This window comes from Lolium perenne, chromosome 7 (genome assembly GCF_019359855.2).
Source record: "Lolium perenne isolate Kyuss_39 chromosome 7, Kyuss_2.0, whole genome shotgun sequence".
In the NCBI taxonomy this organism is placed as follows: Eukaryota; Viridiplantae; Streptophyta; class Magnoliopsida; order Poales; family Poaceae; genus Lolium; species Lolium perenne.
This window is the reverse complement of record NC_067250.2, coordinates 194,648,177-194,666,985: the sequence shown is the minus strand read 5'-3', so window position 1 is coordinate 194,666,985 and position 18,809 is coordinate 194,648,177. Positions and strand designations below refer to the sequence as shown.

The 18,809-nt window shown below is 45.6% G+C and overlaps 2 protein-coding genes across 2 annotated transcripts in view; both read left to right on the top strand.

The window, feature by feature from the left end:
- Nucleotides 1–9,080: 9,080 nt before the first annotated feature.
- On the top strand, nt 9,081–13,271 carry LOC127314602 (uncharacterized). Its single transcript, XM_071824152.1, has 6 exons — nt 9,081–9,194; nt 9,272–9,540; nt 9,630–9,861; nt 10,452–10,652; nt 11,269–11,615; nt 12,261–13,271. The coding sequence occupies exons 2-6, from the start codon at nt 9,356–9,358 to the stop codon at nt 13,045–13,047; spliced, it is 1,752 nt and encodes a 583-aa protein (XP_071680253.1). The 5' UTR covers nt 9,081–9,194; nt 9,272–9,355; the 3' UTR covers nt 13,048–13,271.
- A 3,603-nt stretch (nt 13,272–16,874) lies between these two features.
- LOC139833173 (nuclear transcription factor Y subunit B-1-like) overlaps nt 16,875–18,809 on the top strand; it is a 34,840-nt gene continuing 32,905 nt past the window's right edge. Inside the window, exon 1 of the mRNA XM_071823363.1 lies at nt 16,875–17,020. The gene's annotated coding sequence lies outside the window, so the exon portion shown is untranslated. The remainder of the gene's footprint in view (nt 17,021–18,809) is intronic.

Sequence of the window (18,809 nt, the reverse complement as noted above, 5' to 3'; positions counted from 1 at the left end):
AGAAACAGATTTCTATCTGTCACGAATTTGGGCAGTGTTCTCTGTAGGTAACTCAGAAAAATCTGCCAATTTTTGTGTGTGATCCTCAGATATGTAAGCAACTTTCATTCAATTTGAGCATTTTCATCTGAGCAAGTCTAGTGCCTCTAAAAAATTCATCTTTACGGACTGTTCTGTTTTGACAGATTCTATCTTTTATTTCGCATTGCTTCTTTTGCTATGTTGGATGGATTTCTTTGTTCCATTGACTTCCAGTAGCTTTGAGCAATGTCCAGAAGTGTTAAGAATGATTGTGTCACCTCTGAACATGTGAATTTTTATTATGCGCTAACCCTCTAATGAGTTTGTTTTGAGTTTGGTGTGGAGGAAGTTTTCAAGGGTCAAGAGAGGAGGATGATATATGATTAAGAAGAGTGAAAAGTCTAAGCTTGGGGATGCCCCCGTGGTTCATCCCTGCATATTTCAAGGAGACTCAAGCGTCTAAGCTTGGGGATTTCCAAGGCATCCCCTTCTTCATCAACAATTTATCAGGTTTCTTCTATTGAAACTATATTTTTATTCCATCACATCTTATGTACTTTACTTGGAGCATCTGTTTGTTTTTATTTTTGTTTTGTTTGAATAAATTCATGCTTGTGTGGGAGAGAGACACGCTCCGCTGGTTCATATGAACACATGTGTTCTTAGCTTTTAATTTTCATGGCAAAGGTTGAAACTGCTTCGTTAATTGTTATATGGTTGAAAATGGGAAATGCTACATGTGGTAGTGGTATAATGAAATACTTGCATAATCTTGTAGATCATTGAGCTTTGATAACTTGATTCTTTGCAAACTTTTTGAGGTATTTAGATGGTAAGGCTTGCTGGATAAATAAGTTAAAATTAGTAGTGGATTGTTGTCTTTAAGCTTGTGCCGTACTACAAACTCTATTTAAATAGTTGAAGGTGTAGTTGGACTTGATAGCTTTCCATGTCTGAGAGTTCATCGTAATAACTAAGTTGTGCTGAAGGTCGAGGGAGCTAGCGGGGTACTTGTGCCACCGTGAACGGTCCTCCTTAGAGCAAATTTTAATCATGCTCTTAATGATGAACCTGCTAGTTGTTTGCAATAAGCTTGTGAGTTCTTTTTGACTAATGTAAAGCTACGGTTTTTGGCACTTCCACCATCCAAATTTGCTAGCCTCTTCGGTATTGTGCATTGCCTTTTGCTCACATTGAGAATCGTGCATACTTCGCCAGTACATCCAAACCCGTGGGAGGACTTTCTCTTGTTCTCCTACACATAAGACCATACATCTCCTCAAAACAGCCACCATACCTACCTACCACAGCATTTCCATTGCTGTTCCGAGATATATTGCCATGCAACTTCCATCTTACATTACATGTTGTCATTTATCATTTATACATTTCTTTGCATGATTCTATACAGCTGATGTGTGGTTTACCCATGTTACGCTAGATCATTGCACATCCTGCTACACTGGCAGAGGCATACAGTTTTATACATCATGTTTCATTCATTATGAGTTATTTGTACCAAAAAGTGTGTTGTCATATTAGGATGTTGCCCCTAAAAGTGAAAAGAGCCATGGAGGCCATCAAAAAGAGAAAAAGAAAAAGAAAGAAAAAAATAGAAGAGAAAAAGAAAAAGAAAAAAAAGAGAATAAAGAAAAAGGGGCAGCATTACTATCTTTTATCCACACTTGTGCTCATGTTTTAGCACCTGCATTATTCATAGTCATCATTTGTGCTCATGTTTAGCACCTACACTCCATATGAGAGAGTTTTCATGTTTTACTAGTATAACTATGTGGGGAATTTACACTATAGAACTTGGGTTGTATATTCCAATGATGAGCCTACTCAAAAGTGCTCTAGGTCTTCGTGAGCAACCAAGTTGGATGCACCCCCACTAGTTCCATTGGAGAGCTTTCATACACATATAGCTCTATGTGCATCCGTTGCATGGCAATCACTACTCCTTGCATAGCTTCGATTATAAGACTTCCTCTTGTCTAATAATCACTTATAGCTTTGTAAGACTTTCTTCCATTTGGCCTTCCAAACCCCCATTAACGTTCTTTATGCCATAACATCCTGGTGCTAATACCAAATGCTTGCGCTCACCGGTTGAGTAGACTTCGAAACAGTTGATTCATGACGTTCATGTTTATGTTTACTTGACTGAATCCTTCTTATGTTGTGAAAATTTACTTGATGCTTGGAATGAAGGATAGAACTTCTACGCTGAATACTTAACACATCTTTAATGAACTTTGTACGGTTTCATGTCTTTTAAGCAATAGTTCATGAAAACTTCTAGCTTGTTTAACTCTTGCATTATCATCTCTTATATCAATATAGACATTTGCTTTGAGTGATTTGATCTCAGTTCACATGCTTTACATCATTATTGGATCAAGATTATGTTGGTAGCATGTCACTTCAGAAATTATCTTTTTTATCGTTTACCTACTCGAGGGCGAGTAGGAACTAAGCTTGGGGATGCTGATACGTCTCCAACGTATCTATAATTTCTGATGTTCCATGCTTGTTTTATGACATTACCTACATGTTTTGTTCACACTTTATATCGTTTTGATGCATTTTCCGGAACTAAACTATTGACGAGATGCTGAAGTGACAGTTCCTGTTTTCTGCTGTTTTTGGTTTCAGAAATCCTAGTAAGGAAATATTCTCAGAATTGGACGAAATCAACGCCCACCATCTTATAATTCCACGAAGCTTCCAGAACACCGGAGAGACACCAGAGGAGAGGCCCAGGGCCACCACACGTGTGGGCGGCGCGGCCCAGGGGGGGCGCGCCCCCCTATTGTGTGGAGCCAGCGCAGCCCTTCCGACTCCGACTCTTCGCCTATAAGAAGCCCCCTGACCTAAATCTTCGAGGGGAATAAGCCACGGTACGAGAAACCTTCCAGAGCAGCCGCCATCGCGAAGCCAAGATCTGGGGGACAGAAGTCTCTGTTCCGGCACGCCGCCGGGACGGGGAAGTGCCCCCGGAAGGCATCTCCATCGACTCCACCGCCATCTTCATCACCGCTGCTGTCTCCCATGAGGAGGGAGTAGTTCTCCATCGAGGCTAAGGGCTGTACCGGTAGCTATGTGGTTAATCTCTCTCTCCCATGTACTTCAATACAATGATCTCATGAGCTTCCTTACATGATTGAGATTCATAAGATGAGCTTTGTATCACTATTAATCTATGTGCTACTCTAGTGATGTTATTAAAGTACTCTATTCCTCCTCCATGATGTAATAGTGACAGTGTGTGCATCATGTAGTACTTGGCGTAGTTTATGATTGTGATCTCTTGTAGATTATTAAGTTAACTATTACTATGATAGTATTGATGTGATCTATTCCTTCTTTCATAGCCTGATGGTGACAGTGTGCATGCTATGTTAGTACTTGGTATAATTGCGTTGGTCTATCATGCACTCTAAGGTTATTTAAATATGAACATCGAATGTTGTGGAGCTTGTTAACTCCGGCATTGAGGTGCTCTCGTAGCCCTACACAATTAATGGTGTTCATCATCCAACAAGAGAGTGTAGAGTGGTTTTATTATGTGATCAATGTTGAGAGTGTCCACTAGTGAAAGTATGATCCCTAGGCCTTGTTTCCGAATAGAAAAGCTACACCACAAAGATTCCTATCTCTCACGTCAACTGCACGCCAGCAAGTATTTTCTGGTGCCATTGCCGGGGAGGTCACCGTTTATTTACTGTTCTACTGCATGTTTACTCGCTGCCATATTTTATTCAGATTGCTATTACCACTCATATTCATTCATACCACTTGTATTTCACCATCTCTTCGCCGAACTAGTGCACCTATACATCTGACAAGTGTATTGGGTGTGTTGGGGACACAAGAGACTTCTTATATCGTGATTGCAGGGTTGCTTGAGAGGGATATCTTTGACCTCTTCCTCCCTGAGTTCGATAAACCTTGGGTGATCCACTTAAGGGAAAACTTGCTACTGTTCTACAAACCGCTGCTCTTGGAGGACCAACACTGTCTACAGGAAAAGAAGCGTGAGTAGACATCACTTTGCTGCTGAACCGCTGAAGCGACGAGCGTGCGAAGGTATTTGATGTCGATCTCCTCGTTCTTCTTGTTCAGGATCTCTGCAGCCTTCTGCATGTTCTCCTTTGGAGTTGTGAGCGGTTGTAGATTGGAGGGGGTTGCGAAAGTGATCTTGCGGGGGCCAATGGCTTCCCGTCGGATCTTATCAGCTTCCTTTATCTTGGCCTCCCAATGCTCTCGGAGCTTTTTTGGCCTTCTGCAAGGATTCGACAGCTTCCTGCTCACGCTGGCGGAAGTTTTCCATTACCTCTCGAGCTTCTTGCCTTTCTTGCAACATCGCAGCTGCGGTGGTGGAGATTTTCTTGGCAGTAGCCAGCATCTCCCTTCTTGCTGCTTCTAGAGCTACTGGATCTGCGGCTTCTTCCGGGGTGATAGGTTTATTCAGGACTTCTGTGTGAATTAGGGATCCAATGCCTGCTTGCTCCACGAGTTCTTCCGGGGAGAGGTAATATTTTTCCCCGGAAAAGTTGTCTTCTCCGGATTTCGATGCAGCGCGGCGACGAGGTCGCGATGGCGGAGTATCCGAATTTGACACTATCGGGAGGGCTGTAGCGGCAGGAGTTTCTTCGTCAGCGTCTTCGCCTAACCCAGTTATGGTCGCTAGGGCCTGCTTAGGCGGGGCAGATTCCACGTCTTCTTCCTTTTCACCTTCCAGATCCTTCAATGCTTTTTCAAATTCTTCCGTGTTCATGGATGAAGTATAGTCGGAAGCTGGGCTGAGGTTGCCCAGGATTGACTCTTCAACATCTCTGGCCTCCTCTTGACGATCCGGTGCGCTGTTATCTCCGGCAGCTTCATGCTGTTCCGGGGCATCATCGGTTCCGGCAGCATCAACCTGCATGGGTCCTGCATCTTCCGGAGAAGGAGCGGTTCCAGCGGTATGTGCGAAGTAGTGCACGAAGTGAGACCTTTGCTTTTCCAACACCTGGGAGACCCAGGCGGATCTGCATTGGTCTTCCACCGTTGTTTCCTGCTCAGGGGCGGATTGGGTGGGTTTTGAATTTTCCAGATCCAAGGCGGAAACTTCCCTAGGGAGGTCCGGCATCTCAGATCGGATCTTCGCGACTGCGTCCTGCTCAGCGGCTGTTGCGTCAGCGTTACTTACCAGGGCGTTTCCGCCGGAGTCGACGGTTTCGCCGATGAAGATGTGTATGTCGCCAACTAGGACGATGGAGAGCTTGGTGGGGTTGGTCCTAGCCGGAATCCAGCACTCGTCCTGAGGGATGATCGGAAAGTTTCCGGCGTAAAGGACGCGCCCCACAGCGATGGAGTCGTCGTAGCTTCCCATGGCGGAACCCTCCCGGTTCCGGCCTCCAGACGCCGCTGGCCCCACGGTGGGCGCCAACTGTCGTTGCCTATTTGACAATACCACGGAGGAGGTATCCTCACGAGGGGGTGAAGAAGTAGGGGCCATAGGGCAGAGAGCACTCGGGACGGTGGTACGCGATTTACCCAGCTTCGGAACACCTGCTCGATGACAAGGCCTACTGCTGCTTGTCTGGAATTATCTGAGCGCTTTCGCGTTGTTACAATGGTTGTGATTGTGCCTCTAGGGCTCCCGGGATCCGGCTTATAAAGGCGCACGGATCTAGGGTTTACATGGAGAGTCCTAGCCGGAATACAAGTTGCCTAACTACGGTACAATATCTTGCCGTGTACGTCAAGGATCCGCCTTCCATGAGGGCCGTGCTGGATCCGGATACTTCATGGGCCTCCACGGATACGGCCTCCTTCGTAGGTCGGTTGGGATCCGGCTTCCTGTTCCTGGGCTGGACTTCATCCTTCAGGATCTACAGCAACTGGTCCGCCCGATGGGCACATGCCTCATCACCATCTATGGGCCACCCGGGCTTGCCGGATCTAGGCCATGCCATTGATATACCCATAAAGTATACCCACAACAGCGCCCGTCGTCGATGGGCTATGCATATTGGCAACATAGATTTATAGACCGTTGTTGCTAATGTCGGTCGCTGTAGGGGAACCCGCATTAACAACAAGTACATTTTTCGGCATGTTCCCGACATAAAGCACATCGGCAACATGCATCTAAATTTTCCTGTCGTCAATATTGGTAGCCGAGGAACCCGTCAGAGCCTATATAACCACCCACACTTCTACCGCTCTTACCCCCCAACCCTAGCAGCCACACCCCACTCATCTCTTTCTCGCTCCCCTACTTGTCACACTCCATTTCTTATGCCTCGCCGCCATTTTGGTGCTCCGGTGTAGCACCCCGATCATGTCGTACATGAGGAGGACGTAGCCCCTCTTCTTCCAGCTTTGGTCGCCATCGTGTTGTTCTTGGTGCCTTTCACGCCCACGCCTACCCGAAGGCCCCGTCAAGCTGACTATGTCATCGATCCCGCCAATTGGGAGATGTAGCCTCCAACTCTGACAACGCCTACGTACTGGGCTACCGGCCCCTACCTCCAAATCATCGTTGAAGGAGGGCAAGGCCTTTGATACATTGGATGAGAGGGCCTCTTATTCGTGGAGTGGGTGGCGATGGCACATGCATGCCCTCTCCTTGGCCTCGGCCGAAACTGAGGCCATCGCAAGGGCATAGTGCCAAATGAAGGTGTAGAAGACCCTCCTAATTAATCTGTTAATGGTGTGGGCTTTGTATGGTCATGTAACCGATGTGGGCACTGTATAGCGATGGCACATAAGATCCAATTCCCAGGTAGCTGCCATGCAAGAATTGCAATTGGAGGCATATCCCATTGTCATGTCAGTCCTGGCTGACCAATGGAGGCAATTTCATGTGTTGTGTCAGACCAGTTTGGCAAGGCCTAACAAAACCTCGGTAGGAGAAAAAACCGCCGAGACTTCCTAGTTGTAGAGGTTGTCTCTCCCGTCGGGGTTTTCTCTGACGGTGTTTATTTGCCATATAACAAATTATTGAATGCACTTTGGCACGTGAGGCACAAAGGCAGCACTTCTACCATGTTGTATTGTTACTTCATTATTGTGAGTAGATTAATTCTCAAGATCTTCATTATTGTGAGTAGATTAATTCTCAAGATCATTTCATGTTTCGTTAATTGTATACTTTGTGTTTACCCTTAATAGGCCACGTATGCCATGGATCATCGTGTATTTGGGTAGAGTATTAGTTGTTGGATTTATGGATGTGATTCTGATATAATAGATTCACATTAACAATTATAATCTAGCATATCTAGGTCGTACATCAACTGCAAATATTTTACAACTAGTTGCGGGTGAATCATTTTTTTGTGACACTTCCAAGTTTTTTAAAATGTAAACTAAAATCGTAGACGTTGGTTATGCTATATTGTGAACCTTGAAATGTTTGTTTCAAAATATGGTCCTATGTAACCTGTGCAAAAAGAAAAGACATAGGGTCATGTACTATTTACACATCTATGTTCACAATATGAAACCTTGAAATGTTTGTTTCAAAATATGCTATATTGTGTAGATCACATATGGTCATATTTTTCGGATGAAACTTCACAGATGCACAAGATACAACATTGTATGTTCACAATTTTAGAAACTTGGAAGTGTCACAAAAAGATGGGTTGTACCCGCAACTTGGTTGGAGTTTCCCGTCGTACATCATTTTATGCTACCCTTGTTGGCACATGTGACACGCGAACCCATGAAACTTGGTTAAAATTTTCCCAATTTCTACAGTTTATTATCGAAAAATACAAATATCTTTTCATTTCAATTTAATTATATATTGCCAAACTATATCAAATAATTCATAACTTCAACACAGATGCTTGGGGTGCAAGATTGCAGTTTAGGAAATTTAGCAACTTGCTTGAAGTAGAGGGATTCAGTGATGGTAGGGGCGAAGCTCCCCTTATAGCAAGGTAGGGCAGTCGCCCTACCTTGATTTTTTAGCAAACATATTTAGATGTACGTGTTTTTTCCTAAATAATTTGAGTGGTGGTACATCGAAAACAGATTTTGTATGAAAAAATTATGTTTGTTTTAGTGAACACTGCACGAAACCGACTTCAAACCGAGAACATGAACTAGGTATAAAAAATATAGACTAATTTTCTAGGCTTAATGTGAATAAGATTCCTTCATTAGCAGAGATTTATCATAAATCTTACTATATACAAGATAACATCATGCTATTTTGTTATTCTTACACGGAGAATTGGCAGTTTTAAAGATTTCTTTATATTTAAAAAGGCAAAAAATGTTTTCTCAAGCAACATTACTAGTTCATTCAATGTGTTTTGGTTTTTCGGTGGCGAAGATAAAAATTGAAATGTATTTACCGGCGATAAATATCATCAAGACCGAGTTTTGCATCAAATGAGGGATGTCCATAAGTCTTGATCGATGAATTACATAAAAAAAATTAAAAGGTAAATTTTTCCATTAAGATAAAAATTTGGTATGTTTGTAGGTCCTACTTATAATCAAATATGTTTATATTTTCATTGTTCTAAGTGATGTGTTAGAATCATTTATAACATTAATATCTCATGACTATTTCTTTGTCCTTGCATCATTTTCTAAGAATTCGATGCACTATCTTAGATTATTTTCATCCTTCCCCACTGAGTGCTGGTATCTCTTAGTGAATTGATAAACTTTAGGCCACTCGTTTAAGGGAGCAAAATGCGCGCCTTGCAGCTATAAAGCCTTACACCCATGAGAAAGAGATTTGTGTGTATGAAGTACATGTTCTCGCTATCATCAACATCTTTCTTTTTCACCATTGTTAAAGAAAGGAAATTACATCAGTTTTGTTGTCATCATGAAATTATTTTTTTAGCGAACGTAACTATTACGAATTTTGAACCGTAGAGTTAGAAATTTTAACCGAGATTTCTGAATTTGGAAAACATTTATATATCAATTTTTTCGAACAGAGGGTGTATGAAAAATGTTGATTTCTTGGTCGATCTGTCGCGAGATAAAGCAAAAGGGGGTATCAGAAAAATGTGAACAAAAGTGAATGTTTTCACGTTCTCTTCTCCCTCCGGTAAAAAGAGGCCGGGCCTCACCGTAAGCTTCTGCTTGGCACCGCCTCGCCTCCTCCGCTCTCTCCACCAGCACGGGCGCGCCTACGTATATATAAGGTGACAACGCCGCCTCCTCGTTCCAAAACAGCTCTCAGACTCTCACATCCCCGCTGTTCTCGCACCTTCCATTCCAGGGGTTAGGGTTTGTTGAGTAAGAGTTGCCCGATCTGATTTACTCTAGTTCTTCGATTGCCGGCGGCGGTGCAGCCGGGGAGCGCATGGCCGCGGCCGCTGGAGGGAGCCCCACGGCCAGTGGCGTCGGGGAGCGGGACGGGTTCCTGCCGGTCGCCGACATCAGCCGCATCATGAGGAGGGCCATCCCGCCCAACGGGAAGATCGACATGGAGGCCAAGGAGGCCGTGCAGGAGCTCGTCTCCGAGTTCATCGCCTTCCTCACCAGCGAGTAATAAACGGGCTTCCTCTATTCGGTTTCTCGCCTTCAGTTTTGGTCGGATTTGATTTGTGCTGATTTCGTCGGTTCTATTTCTGCAGGGCGAGCGACAGATGCAAAAGGGAGAAGCGGGAGGCCTTGACCGGCGACGACCTGCTGTGGGCGATGGCCACGTTGGGGTTTCAGGACTACATCCAACCCCTCAGGCTCTACCTCCACAAGTACAGAGAGGTGCGTCGTGTATCCGCCAGGGGGCAAAATCCAGGTTCCTTGTCGGGGTGCACTTCGATCACCTTCAGTTCGATGCGACTCAGTCCCTTCGGATTGGATGGAGTTCTAGTTTTAGTTTCTCATCAGTTTTGAGTTGGACTATTAACGTGTATCTAGCCAACTCCTAATGTGGATTGGTGGTTTCGGAGTCAATCAATCACTCTTCTGTGTCAATCAAGGTGTGGAATAGAGCTAGGAGCTTCATCTTCCAATGCAAAGTTAGAGGGATACCTAACATTCATCTGGAGACTCGGGACGGGTGCCCTTGCTCTCACCTATTGTGGCGCAACCGAAACCCCTGCCATGCGTCCTACTTACCAGTCACACTTAAATTTTCCAGACTAAGTATCTATGCACCATTTCATAATACAGTTGATCTTTAACACTGGGATGTAAATTTTTCTGGAATATTAGATTAACCCAAGAGGAAGTAATAATAGGAGCTGTTTGAGCCTGTCTGAATGATTTTAGCTTATGTATACGCAGCTCAAACGACTCTGTTCAAAGGTGTTTAGGCTTATAGCTGTCATAGGAGCTAAGAATTTAACATTTATTACGGACTAGTTTTAAATTGTGAATCAATCTTTTTAACATACAACTAGAGTACTAGAATATTTTTATCACCTACTGAAGTGAATAATTTTCTCAATTAGATGTCAGTATTAGACACGGGAATGGAATTGGAACAGCATGAGCAACTGGAGGTGCTGCCACCACCGCACTGCCCTGCCGATGGAATCGCCGAGATGAGACATGATAAGGTGAGAGATGGGCTTCCGAACGGATATCCCAAACCCGACATCACTGTCCATAAGAACAGCCCTGAACCGACGACAGTGCCGCTACCCTGCAAGGTTACTCTTTCATCGCACTCTAATCTTTTTAGTCGCCAGTGCAGCCAAATTTGTTATTTATTACCGTTGCTAGTTAGCTATTAACTATGCCAGGCATCATTTATTTTCATTTCGATACTAGCTATCATCACACTATAGCATTACTTGCTGAGAAGTTCCTTGCAGTGAAGTAAATTCTTTTCCATTGTTGCTAGTTACCAACGAATTCTTTTTCAATACTGATACTCTCTCCAGTTTTTCCCCTCTTGCAATTTTATTATTGTGTGCATCTATTAGTACGTAGAAATATTTGACCCTTATTTACCTAATCAATAGCCGAGGAGATTTTATGTATTTATTTTTTATTACATTTGAAGGTTCTAGTAGTTGGAGCATTGGTCGCAGTAAATGGAATAGTATGATTTTTTTATATATCTGCGGTTGCTTCACTCTAAACCATTGATCTTCCATCGGTTTTCTTGTAGAAGTTACGTTTGTGTGCTCTGTGGAGAAGCTGCTCATGTTGCATTGCATGAGCTTCTTCTTTCTTGTGTTCAAGCTGTGTCATCATGCAGATTTTCAAGTCCTTGCGAAAGTCTGGCAGTCTTGTTCTCTCTGACAATACTATCGTTTTTAGGTGCTACCTTGCACAATGGAAGTAGAGCCAAAAACCTTGCCCGTATTTGATGTTAGAGATTGGTCTGAGCTCCCACTCGATGCTCTTTCTGCAATCTTCATGAAGCTTGGGACAATTGAGATCCTGATGGGTGCGGGACTTGTGTGCCGTTCATGGTTGCTGACGGCAAAGTCCCCTGAGTTGTGGCGTTTTGTGGACATGACACGCCACAAGGTGGTTTTCTCAAAGGCAGAAAGCGTCATGTGCAAAATGGCAAAGGTGGCTATAGATCGCTCTGATGGACGAATGGAGTCATTCTGGGCTCAGAAGTTTGTCAGTGGCGAACTCCTCGGTTACATTGCAAGCAGGTATTGTTCTTTGCATCCTGCATTCCTGTTCTTGAATTTCAGCACTTTGTCGTTTACTCAGTCTTTAGGATTGTTTGCAGTATTTACCTCCTGTTAATAGTTGCAAACATGAATTTCACATAGGAAGTGAAGTGGTATCTAACCGGGCCAATGCATTTTCTCCAAGCATGCCGTCAGTTTCATGATATATTATTGTGGCCTGTGTCTAATATTTTGTATAAAGGACACTCCAATTGCTTGAGCTGAGTATAACAAACTAAAACAAATGTGCACGTCTTTACAGCTTTAACTACTAGCTATTTGTCTCTACAGTCGGGGAAACATAAGCTAAATAGCCAAATAAGCTGGTGTGTGGTAGTCCTACTCTTTTTTTTATGATGTCACTATTGATATTTAGGACAGGATGCTTATTACCAAATGAATGTGACGTCACTTAAAAGAACTTGACATAGTGGGACTCTCTTTTGATATAAATTTCTCCCAGCACTAGGTTTTCCCGAGAAATTGTGTTTGCCTGTTAAACTTGGATCTCTTAAACTTGTTATGCAGTCTTGCATACTTCTTCTCTGATCTTGCTTGATCGGTTTATGTGACTCTCTATTTTGAAATGTGATATGCGGTCTATTTTGATATTTATCTCTGCAGAGGCAAATCATTGAAGAGCATTCGGCTCATCGCCCCTGGATACTTTTGGGATGATGAGGATGCAGTAGTTAGGCTTGCAGCTAAATGTCCAATGCTGGAAGAGATAGAGTACTCGCATCAGCAGCAGCCAGGGTATTTCTTCAAGCAGATCGGAACAGTGCGCCCAGAGCTGAAACGTCTAAGGATCCATATGGATTGGTACGACTCTGATGCGATTAAGCATGAGATGATGATGGAACAGCGCCAGGACGATGACGAGGAAGAGGAGGAGGAGGAAGAGCCGTACGAGGCCTGGGAAGCGAGACACAACGAGGAGGCTTTCGCCATAGCAGAGAACTTGCATGAGTTGCGGCTCCTTCAGATGGCCGGCAACAGCCTGACCAAAAAAGGGGTCTACGCCATTCTTGAAGGCTGCCCACACCTCGAGTGCCTCGACCTTACAGATTGTGGTCATCTGAAAGTTGACGATGAACTCATAGCTCGATGCGCCAAGATCAATCATGTCTGGCTGCCAGGACACTGGCCTCATGTTCGCTGCCCAGATCTCCATACTATTGGAGAGAAGGAAGGCGAAGTGATCGAGCTGCCTGATGTCTATGAAATAGAGGCTCGTATGCTGCGTGACACGGGATCAATGGAGGAGGGAGCAATGGAGGATGATGGCTACGGCGACAACTACTGGGAAGACTATACACCCCCCTCGTCCCCTGACTCTCCAGACCTGCACAACGTAACCTGCGATGACACCAGATACTACACTTACATCCATGACTACTACTCTCTCTGATCTTCCCAGTGCCCTGTTCGAATTATGACCGATACAGCTGTGCCATGTTCAGTAGTCTAAAGTCACTGTCTTGGTGTTTTGGATCTTCAATAGTTTGTGTATATCCTGCAGAAGGCCTTTTGATGTGCAAACCAGCTGGTGTTGCTTGAACTTTCTCCCCGTATTGTGCTTCGTGCTAGCTTGCTGTGTGAAAGACTAAAAGTTTAATTGGTTTCTGCCTTCACGTGTGTACGGTTATATCTAAACCTTCAGATGCTACTCTGCACACCGCTAGTACGCAGCTGTGTATTCTCATGCCAGACAACTTTTTTCCCTTTTTTCACACTCAAATTTCAAGAAACATGAGCAGATGGTCGGTGACGTGCTATAAAGTTTATCAAAATAACACGACAATCACCCTACGCAGCGTAAGGACAAATGCACAATCGGTCATACTTCGAGAAGGAAATTTGTAATTTCCGATGTAAAGATAATTCGTAATACATATGATTTGCTAATATGTGTGAAGATCTATGATGTATTTTATGATGTATTTTTCTAGTTTTCTGGTTAATTCGCGGTTGTAAGAGCATCTCTAACAGAGCCCGTAAATCCCGCCGGAACCGAACTTTTCCGGCGGATTTACGGGTTCGGACTGAAATGCGCGCAGATCAGAGCCCGTAAACATGGGCCGCCTGAACTGGAAGTTCAGGGGCCCGAGAAACTCACCGCACGGCCCCTATTAAAAGGGTTGGTGGAGGGGAGTTCGGTTCGGAAACCCTACTCCCCTCCCGCCGCTCCTCTCCCGCCGCCGCAGCCCGCCGCCGCTCCGACGAGCAATCCCGGGCGCTCGGACGCCGCTCCGCCGCTACGGCCACCACCCCGCCATCCCAAATGACGCGTGATTAGGGACGGCGGCCGATCCGGCGCCGGAAGGGCAAGTCACCGTCCGCCGGGCGTACGGGCGGAGACGGAGCGCGCCAGGCGGTCGCGCTCCGACGCCGCATGGAAGCGGGCCGGCCGCAAGTGGCCGGACGTAATGGCGCGCCTCCTTGAAGCGCGCGCGGAGGCGGCTGCGGCTGCAGCTGCGGCTGGGGAAGCGGAGGCGCTCCCCACTGCCGGCGCGTGCAGCCCGCCGCTGCCGTCGTTACCCCCCGAGCGGTGACGATGACCACGACGCAGACGTACCGCCTCTGCTCTGCGGGAGCGCCTCCGGCGCGGCGGCCATCGAGGTGGCGGCCCTCGTCGTCGCCTAGCAACCGCCGGCGACCATAAACCCTCCGCCGACGCCCAGTGACAGTATAGTCTCCGGGAACCTTAATTTCTAGTCTAATTAGGTCCGTAGTACGTAATGTAGGTCCAATGCGGATGTATTTTTCCACTATTATTGTGAATTATGAACGAATTAAGCTTGATCGGATGAAATCGACTGCAATCACGAAAATCGATTTCTCGTGACGTTTGATTTTCGCGAGTTCGGTTTGGGTTTACGGTTTCTGTTCTGCGCCGTGCCCATATGCGCTCTCAATTCGTTTTTCGGGAGACTGAACTCAGTTTATTCGGTTCCGATAAATACGGGCTCTATTAGAGATCCTCTAACAGAGGCCAACCAAGATGGGCTTTCCTGGCCAAGCGCGGGGAGGGCAGGTAGCGTGTACTGGTTTTGTCTGCCTACATGGTGACCAGTGTGATGGTGATCAGCTTGGAGTTTCATTACCTTTTGAGCAACTGCAATGCTTCATCTTCTGTTTTAGATGTGTAGCTTTGTTTGTTATGATTTTAAACATGGACTCACTTAAGGTTTGTGTCAAATCAGGCATTTTGCCAATGTTGGGATCATGGCCTTAGAGTGCCTTAAAACGTGAACAACCCAATGGTGACCGATAGTAAGAGTTAAATTGGTTTCTGCCTTCACTTAACCAGTGTGATGGCAATCGGCTTGGAGTTTCATTCTCTTTTGAGCAACTGCAATGCTTCATCTTCTCTTTTAGATGTGTAGTTTGTTAGTTACAAGTTTAAACACGGACTCGCTTAAGGTTTGTGCCAAATCAGGCATTTTGCCAATGTTGGGATCATGGCCTTAGAGTGCCTTAAAAGGTGAACAACCCAATGGTAACCGATAGGAAGAGTTGTATCGAAATTCTACGAGCGGCAACCATCTACCCCAAAACTTCTTAAGCGCATTTACAAGCAATTATTTACACATTCACTCTGGCCGCTAGTCTAAAGGTGATGTGCAAGTTTTGTTCTTAAAACTACCCACAACACAGCGGTGAGAATGCCGTCGAAGACTTGGGACACATGTGCTCCTTGTAGCTGCATCACGTGATCGTGGAATGGTGTGCACCAAAGTCTCGCCATCTCGACTCATCATTATGCCACGTGTGGCGACTGGCCCTTCATGTCCCCCTCTCTCTTTGTCAAACCCACGATCCCTCAACCTGACCTCTTTCCGTCCCATTGTCGTGGCCATGAGGTGGCCGACGGTGAGTGGGAGAGGGGTTGGGTTGCTCTTATTAAGGTTTAATGTAGGTGTAGTTTCCTCAATAAAGCATATCTGATGCTTATCCTCCTTCGCTCATCCATGGTTCCCGGGCTGGTGGGCGCAAAAGTCTTTATGGGCCAGATTAAGCAAGCTTGGGTGCCATGGCAAAGCCCGTTGACCACAACTTTTCTTGTTCTTCTTCTTTTCCTTTGAGTTTTTTTCTTGTACCTTGGACAGTTTCCTGTCCATTTGTACTTTGTCCCCCTTATCGCAATGAAAGCAGCCAACCTGCCTTTCGTAAAGAAAAGAGTTGTCATGGTCTGCAGATCTACACTCACTGTGGTGTGTGCCCTAGAGTCATATACCTCAATATTTGGCTCTCCTGCCCTTTTCCTCTTTTAGTCTTGTGGCTTCCATGGTGGCGGAGGCAAGTTCGAGTGAAGCGGAGCCCAGGTGCTCGATGTCGATCTAGTATTCTGTTGCTACCTCCTAGCGGTTACGAGCAGCGTATGTGGCTTGTCCTCCTCCTCTTGCAGCGATTGTCCATGCTCGACGACGACTCTTGGGATGGGATTGGATGACAATAGTCCAAATAAGCCCGGTGTCGGTGCACATGCTCCTCTCCTCGGTACAACCATTGTGGTCATGGTGGTTGCTGGGAAGACGACCTCTTGCTTTTTTTTTTTGGATTTGCGATGTAGGGATCTCAGGTTGCACCATTTCCTCGGAGCTCCTTAGCACTGGACTTGTGTCGCGCGAACACCGTCTTGCGTTTGCTCCTTCTGGTCGAAAGTCCATCCTTAGCCACGTGAAAATGGTTTTTCTTTCTCATGGCTCCAAGCCGTTTTGAGGATTTTCTGACTTTGGTTGAATGCAGCTCAGCAACGCCGCCCCAAGTGGTTCGTCCCCAGCGTCGGCTTCGTTGGTTCGGGGGTTGAGTTCTTCTCGCCATTGCAATGCAGAAGGACCAGATCGTGTTTCGTGTTTTCTTTCAAGATCTTTGTTATAGAAGTGTAGGACCTGGTTGTAATTATGATTTATTGGTGGACCTCTACTTATTTTTAAGCCCGCCGATGAAATATACGGTAGCTTCTCAGCCCTTGTTTTACAAAAAAAAAAGTGATCTAGGAATAACTGCTCCATGGATGCGGATGGAAATGAAACTGCGCCAAATCAAAGTTTGACAGTTTGCTGTATGTTTAACTTTTACCATACTTTAGAATTGCTACACTTCATTATCTACTGGGTGAACTTATCGTAGAGTGAATTTTTTTTGCCAACTTTTACAATACTTCGCGGTTTCAAAATTTTCAGCCACTGGCTGCGACATTTTGCTAAGATTGTTAAACTTAGACTGGGGCTAGAAAGGGGCGCACTACATGTGAAAGCCTTTTCCCTTCTGCTTCCGGTAAAAAGCCCTCGCCGCAGTTAGCACTGCCTCGCCTCCTCCGCTCTCTGTCTCCTCGAGCACTCACCACCTCGCCCATTTGGCGCGCCTCCGTATATAAGGTGAGAACGCCGCTCTCTGGTTCTCTGATCTCAGACCTACGCGCCCACTGGTAGAAAAACAGGCTTCCGGTGAGCCCCATAAGTCGCGAAGCTATAGGAACCGCGACTAATGGGACCTTTAGTCGCGGTTCGGGAGGCGAACCGCGACCAAAGGCCTGGGCCCAGGGCGCTCGGTGGCCAGCCGGTGCACGTGGGGGGCTTTAGTCGCGGTTGGCCAGGCCAACCGCGACTAAAGGTGCCCGAGGGCCTTTAGTCGCGGTTGGCCAGGCCAACCGGGACTAAAGCCCCTCCCCTATATATACCCATCCAGCAGCCAACACTTAGCCATTTGGAGCCATTCTCTTCACAAACTTCACAAGTGGGTGTTAGGTTTGCTTTTGGTTCCTCTTATGCACATAAGGTGTTTGATGAAATGCCCCAAGAGCATGAAACAAACATGATATGAAGTGTTGGAGCCACACTTGAGCTTTCTCATTTATTTTTTCCTCCTCGATCGCGGTTAGCAACTTGAACCTTTGATGTGTCATTGATAAAATATGCATGTGTGTGTAGTTCATTGTTTAATTTATATTGTTTGTAGCTAGTTAGTTTAACAAATGCATGATGGTTAATTATATATTTTATATTATAATAATGCAGATGAATCGACAATGGATGTACGGTAACCGACTCTCCGGCGAGTTCAGTGCGGGTTTGAAAGATTTCCTCGTAGTGGCTAATGCGAACAAGCAGGAGGGTTTTGTTATCTGTCCATGTGTTAACTGTAAGAATCAGAAGGGTTACTCTTCCTCAAGAGATGTTCACATGCACCTGCTTCGGCACGGTTTCATGCCAAGCTATAATTGTTGGACCAAGCATGGAGAAAGAGGGGTTATAATGGAAGAAGATGAAGAAGGGGATGATTTCATCGATGAAAGCTATCTTGCTCATTTCGGTGATACTTTCATGGAGGATGCTGAAGGTGAAGGGGAAGGTGAAGGGGAAGGTGAAGAAGAGGCACGTGATGATCCCGTTGATGATCTTGGTCGGACCATTGCTGATGCACGGAGACGCTGCGAAACTGAAAAAGAGAGGGAGAATTTGGATCGCATGTTAGAGGATCACAGGAAGGCGCTGTACCCCGGATGCGATGATGGTCTGAAAAAGCTGGGCTGCACACTGGATTTGCTGAGATGGAAGGCACAGGCAGGTGTAGCTGACTCGGCATTTGAAAACTTGCTGAAAATGTTGAAGAATATGTTTCCAAAGAATAACGAGTTGCCCGCCACTACGTACGAAGCAAAGAAGGTTGTCTGCCCTCTAGGTTTAGAGGTTCGAAGATACATGCATGCATCAACGTTGCATCCTCTACCGCGGTGAATACGAGAATTTGAATGAATGCCCAAGTATGCACCGCATTGCGTTATAAGATCAGAGGCGATGACCCCGGTGACGATGTTGAGGGCCGTAAACCCAGGAAGAGGGTTCCCGCCAAGGTGATGTGGTATGCTCCTATAATACCACGGTTGAAACGTCTGTTCGGGAACAAAGAGCATGCCAAGTTGTTGCGATGGCACAAAGAGGACCGTAAGTCGGACGGGGAGTTGAGACACCCCGCAGATGGAACGCAATGGAGAAAGATCGACAGAGAGTTCAAAGATTTTGCAGTGACGCAAGGAACATAAGATTTGGTCTAAGTACGGATGGCATGAATCCTTTTGGCGAGCAGAGCTCCAGCCATAGTACCCGGCCCGTGACTCTATGCATCTACAACCTTCCTCCTTGGTTGTGCATGAAGCGGAAGTTCATT

What these genes read in the sequence shown, in the direction of transcription:
- LOC127314602 (XM_071824152.1), top strand. Translation starts at nt 9,356, where the DNA reads ATGGCCGCGGCCGCTGGAGGGAGCCCCACGGCCAGTGGCGTCGGGGAG. An exon ending in GTCCCTTCGGATTGGATGGA is followed by an intron (nt 9,862 to 10,451) that starts GTTCTAGTTTTA and finishes TTTCTCAATTAG; the next exon opens with ATGTCAGTATTAGACACGGG. An exon ending in CTCGGTTACATTGCAAGCAG is followed by an intron (nt 11,616 to 12,260) that starts GTATTGTTCTTT and finishes TTATCTCTGCAG; the next exon opens with AGGCAAATCATTGAAGAGCA.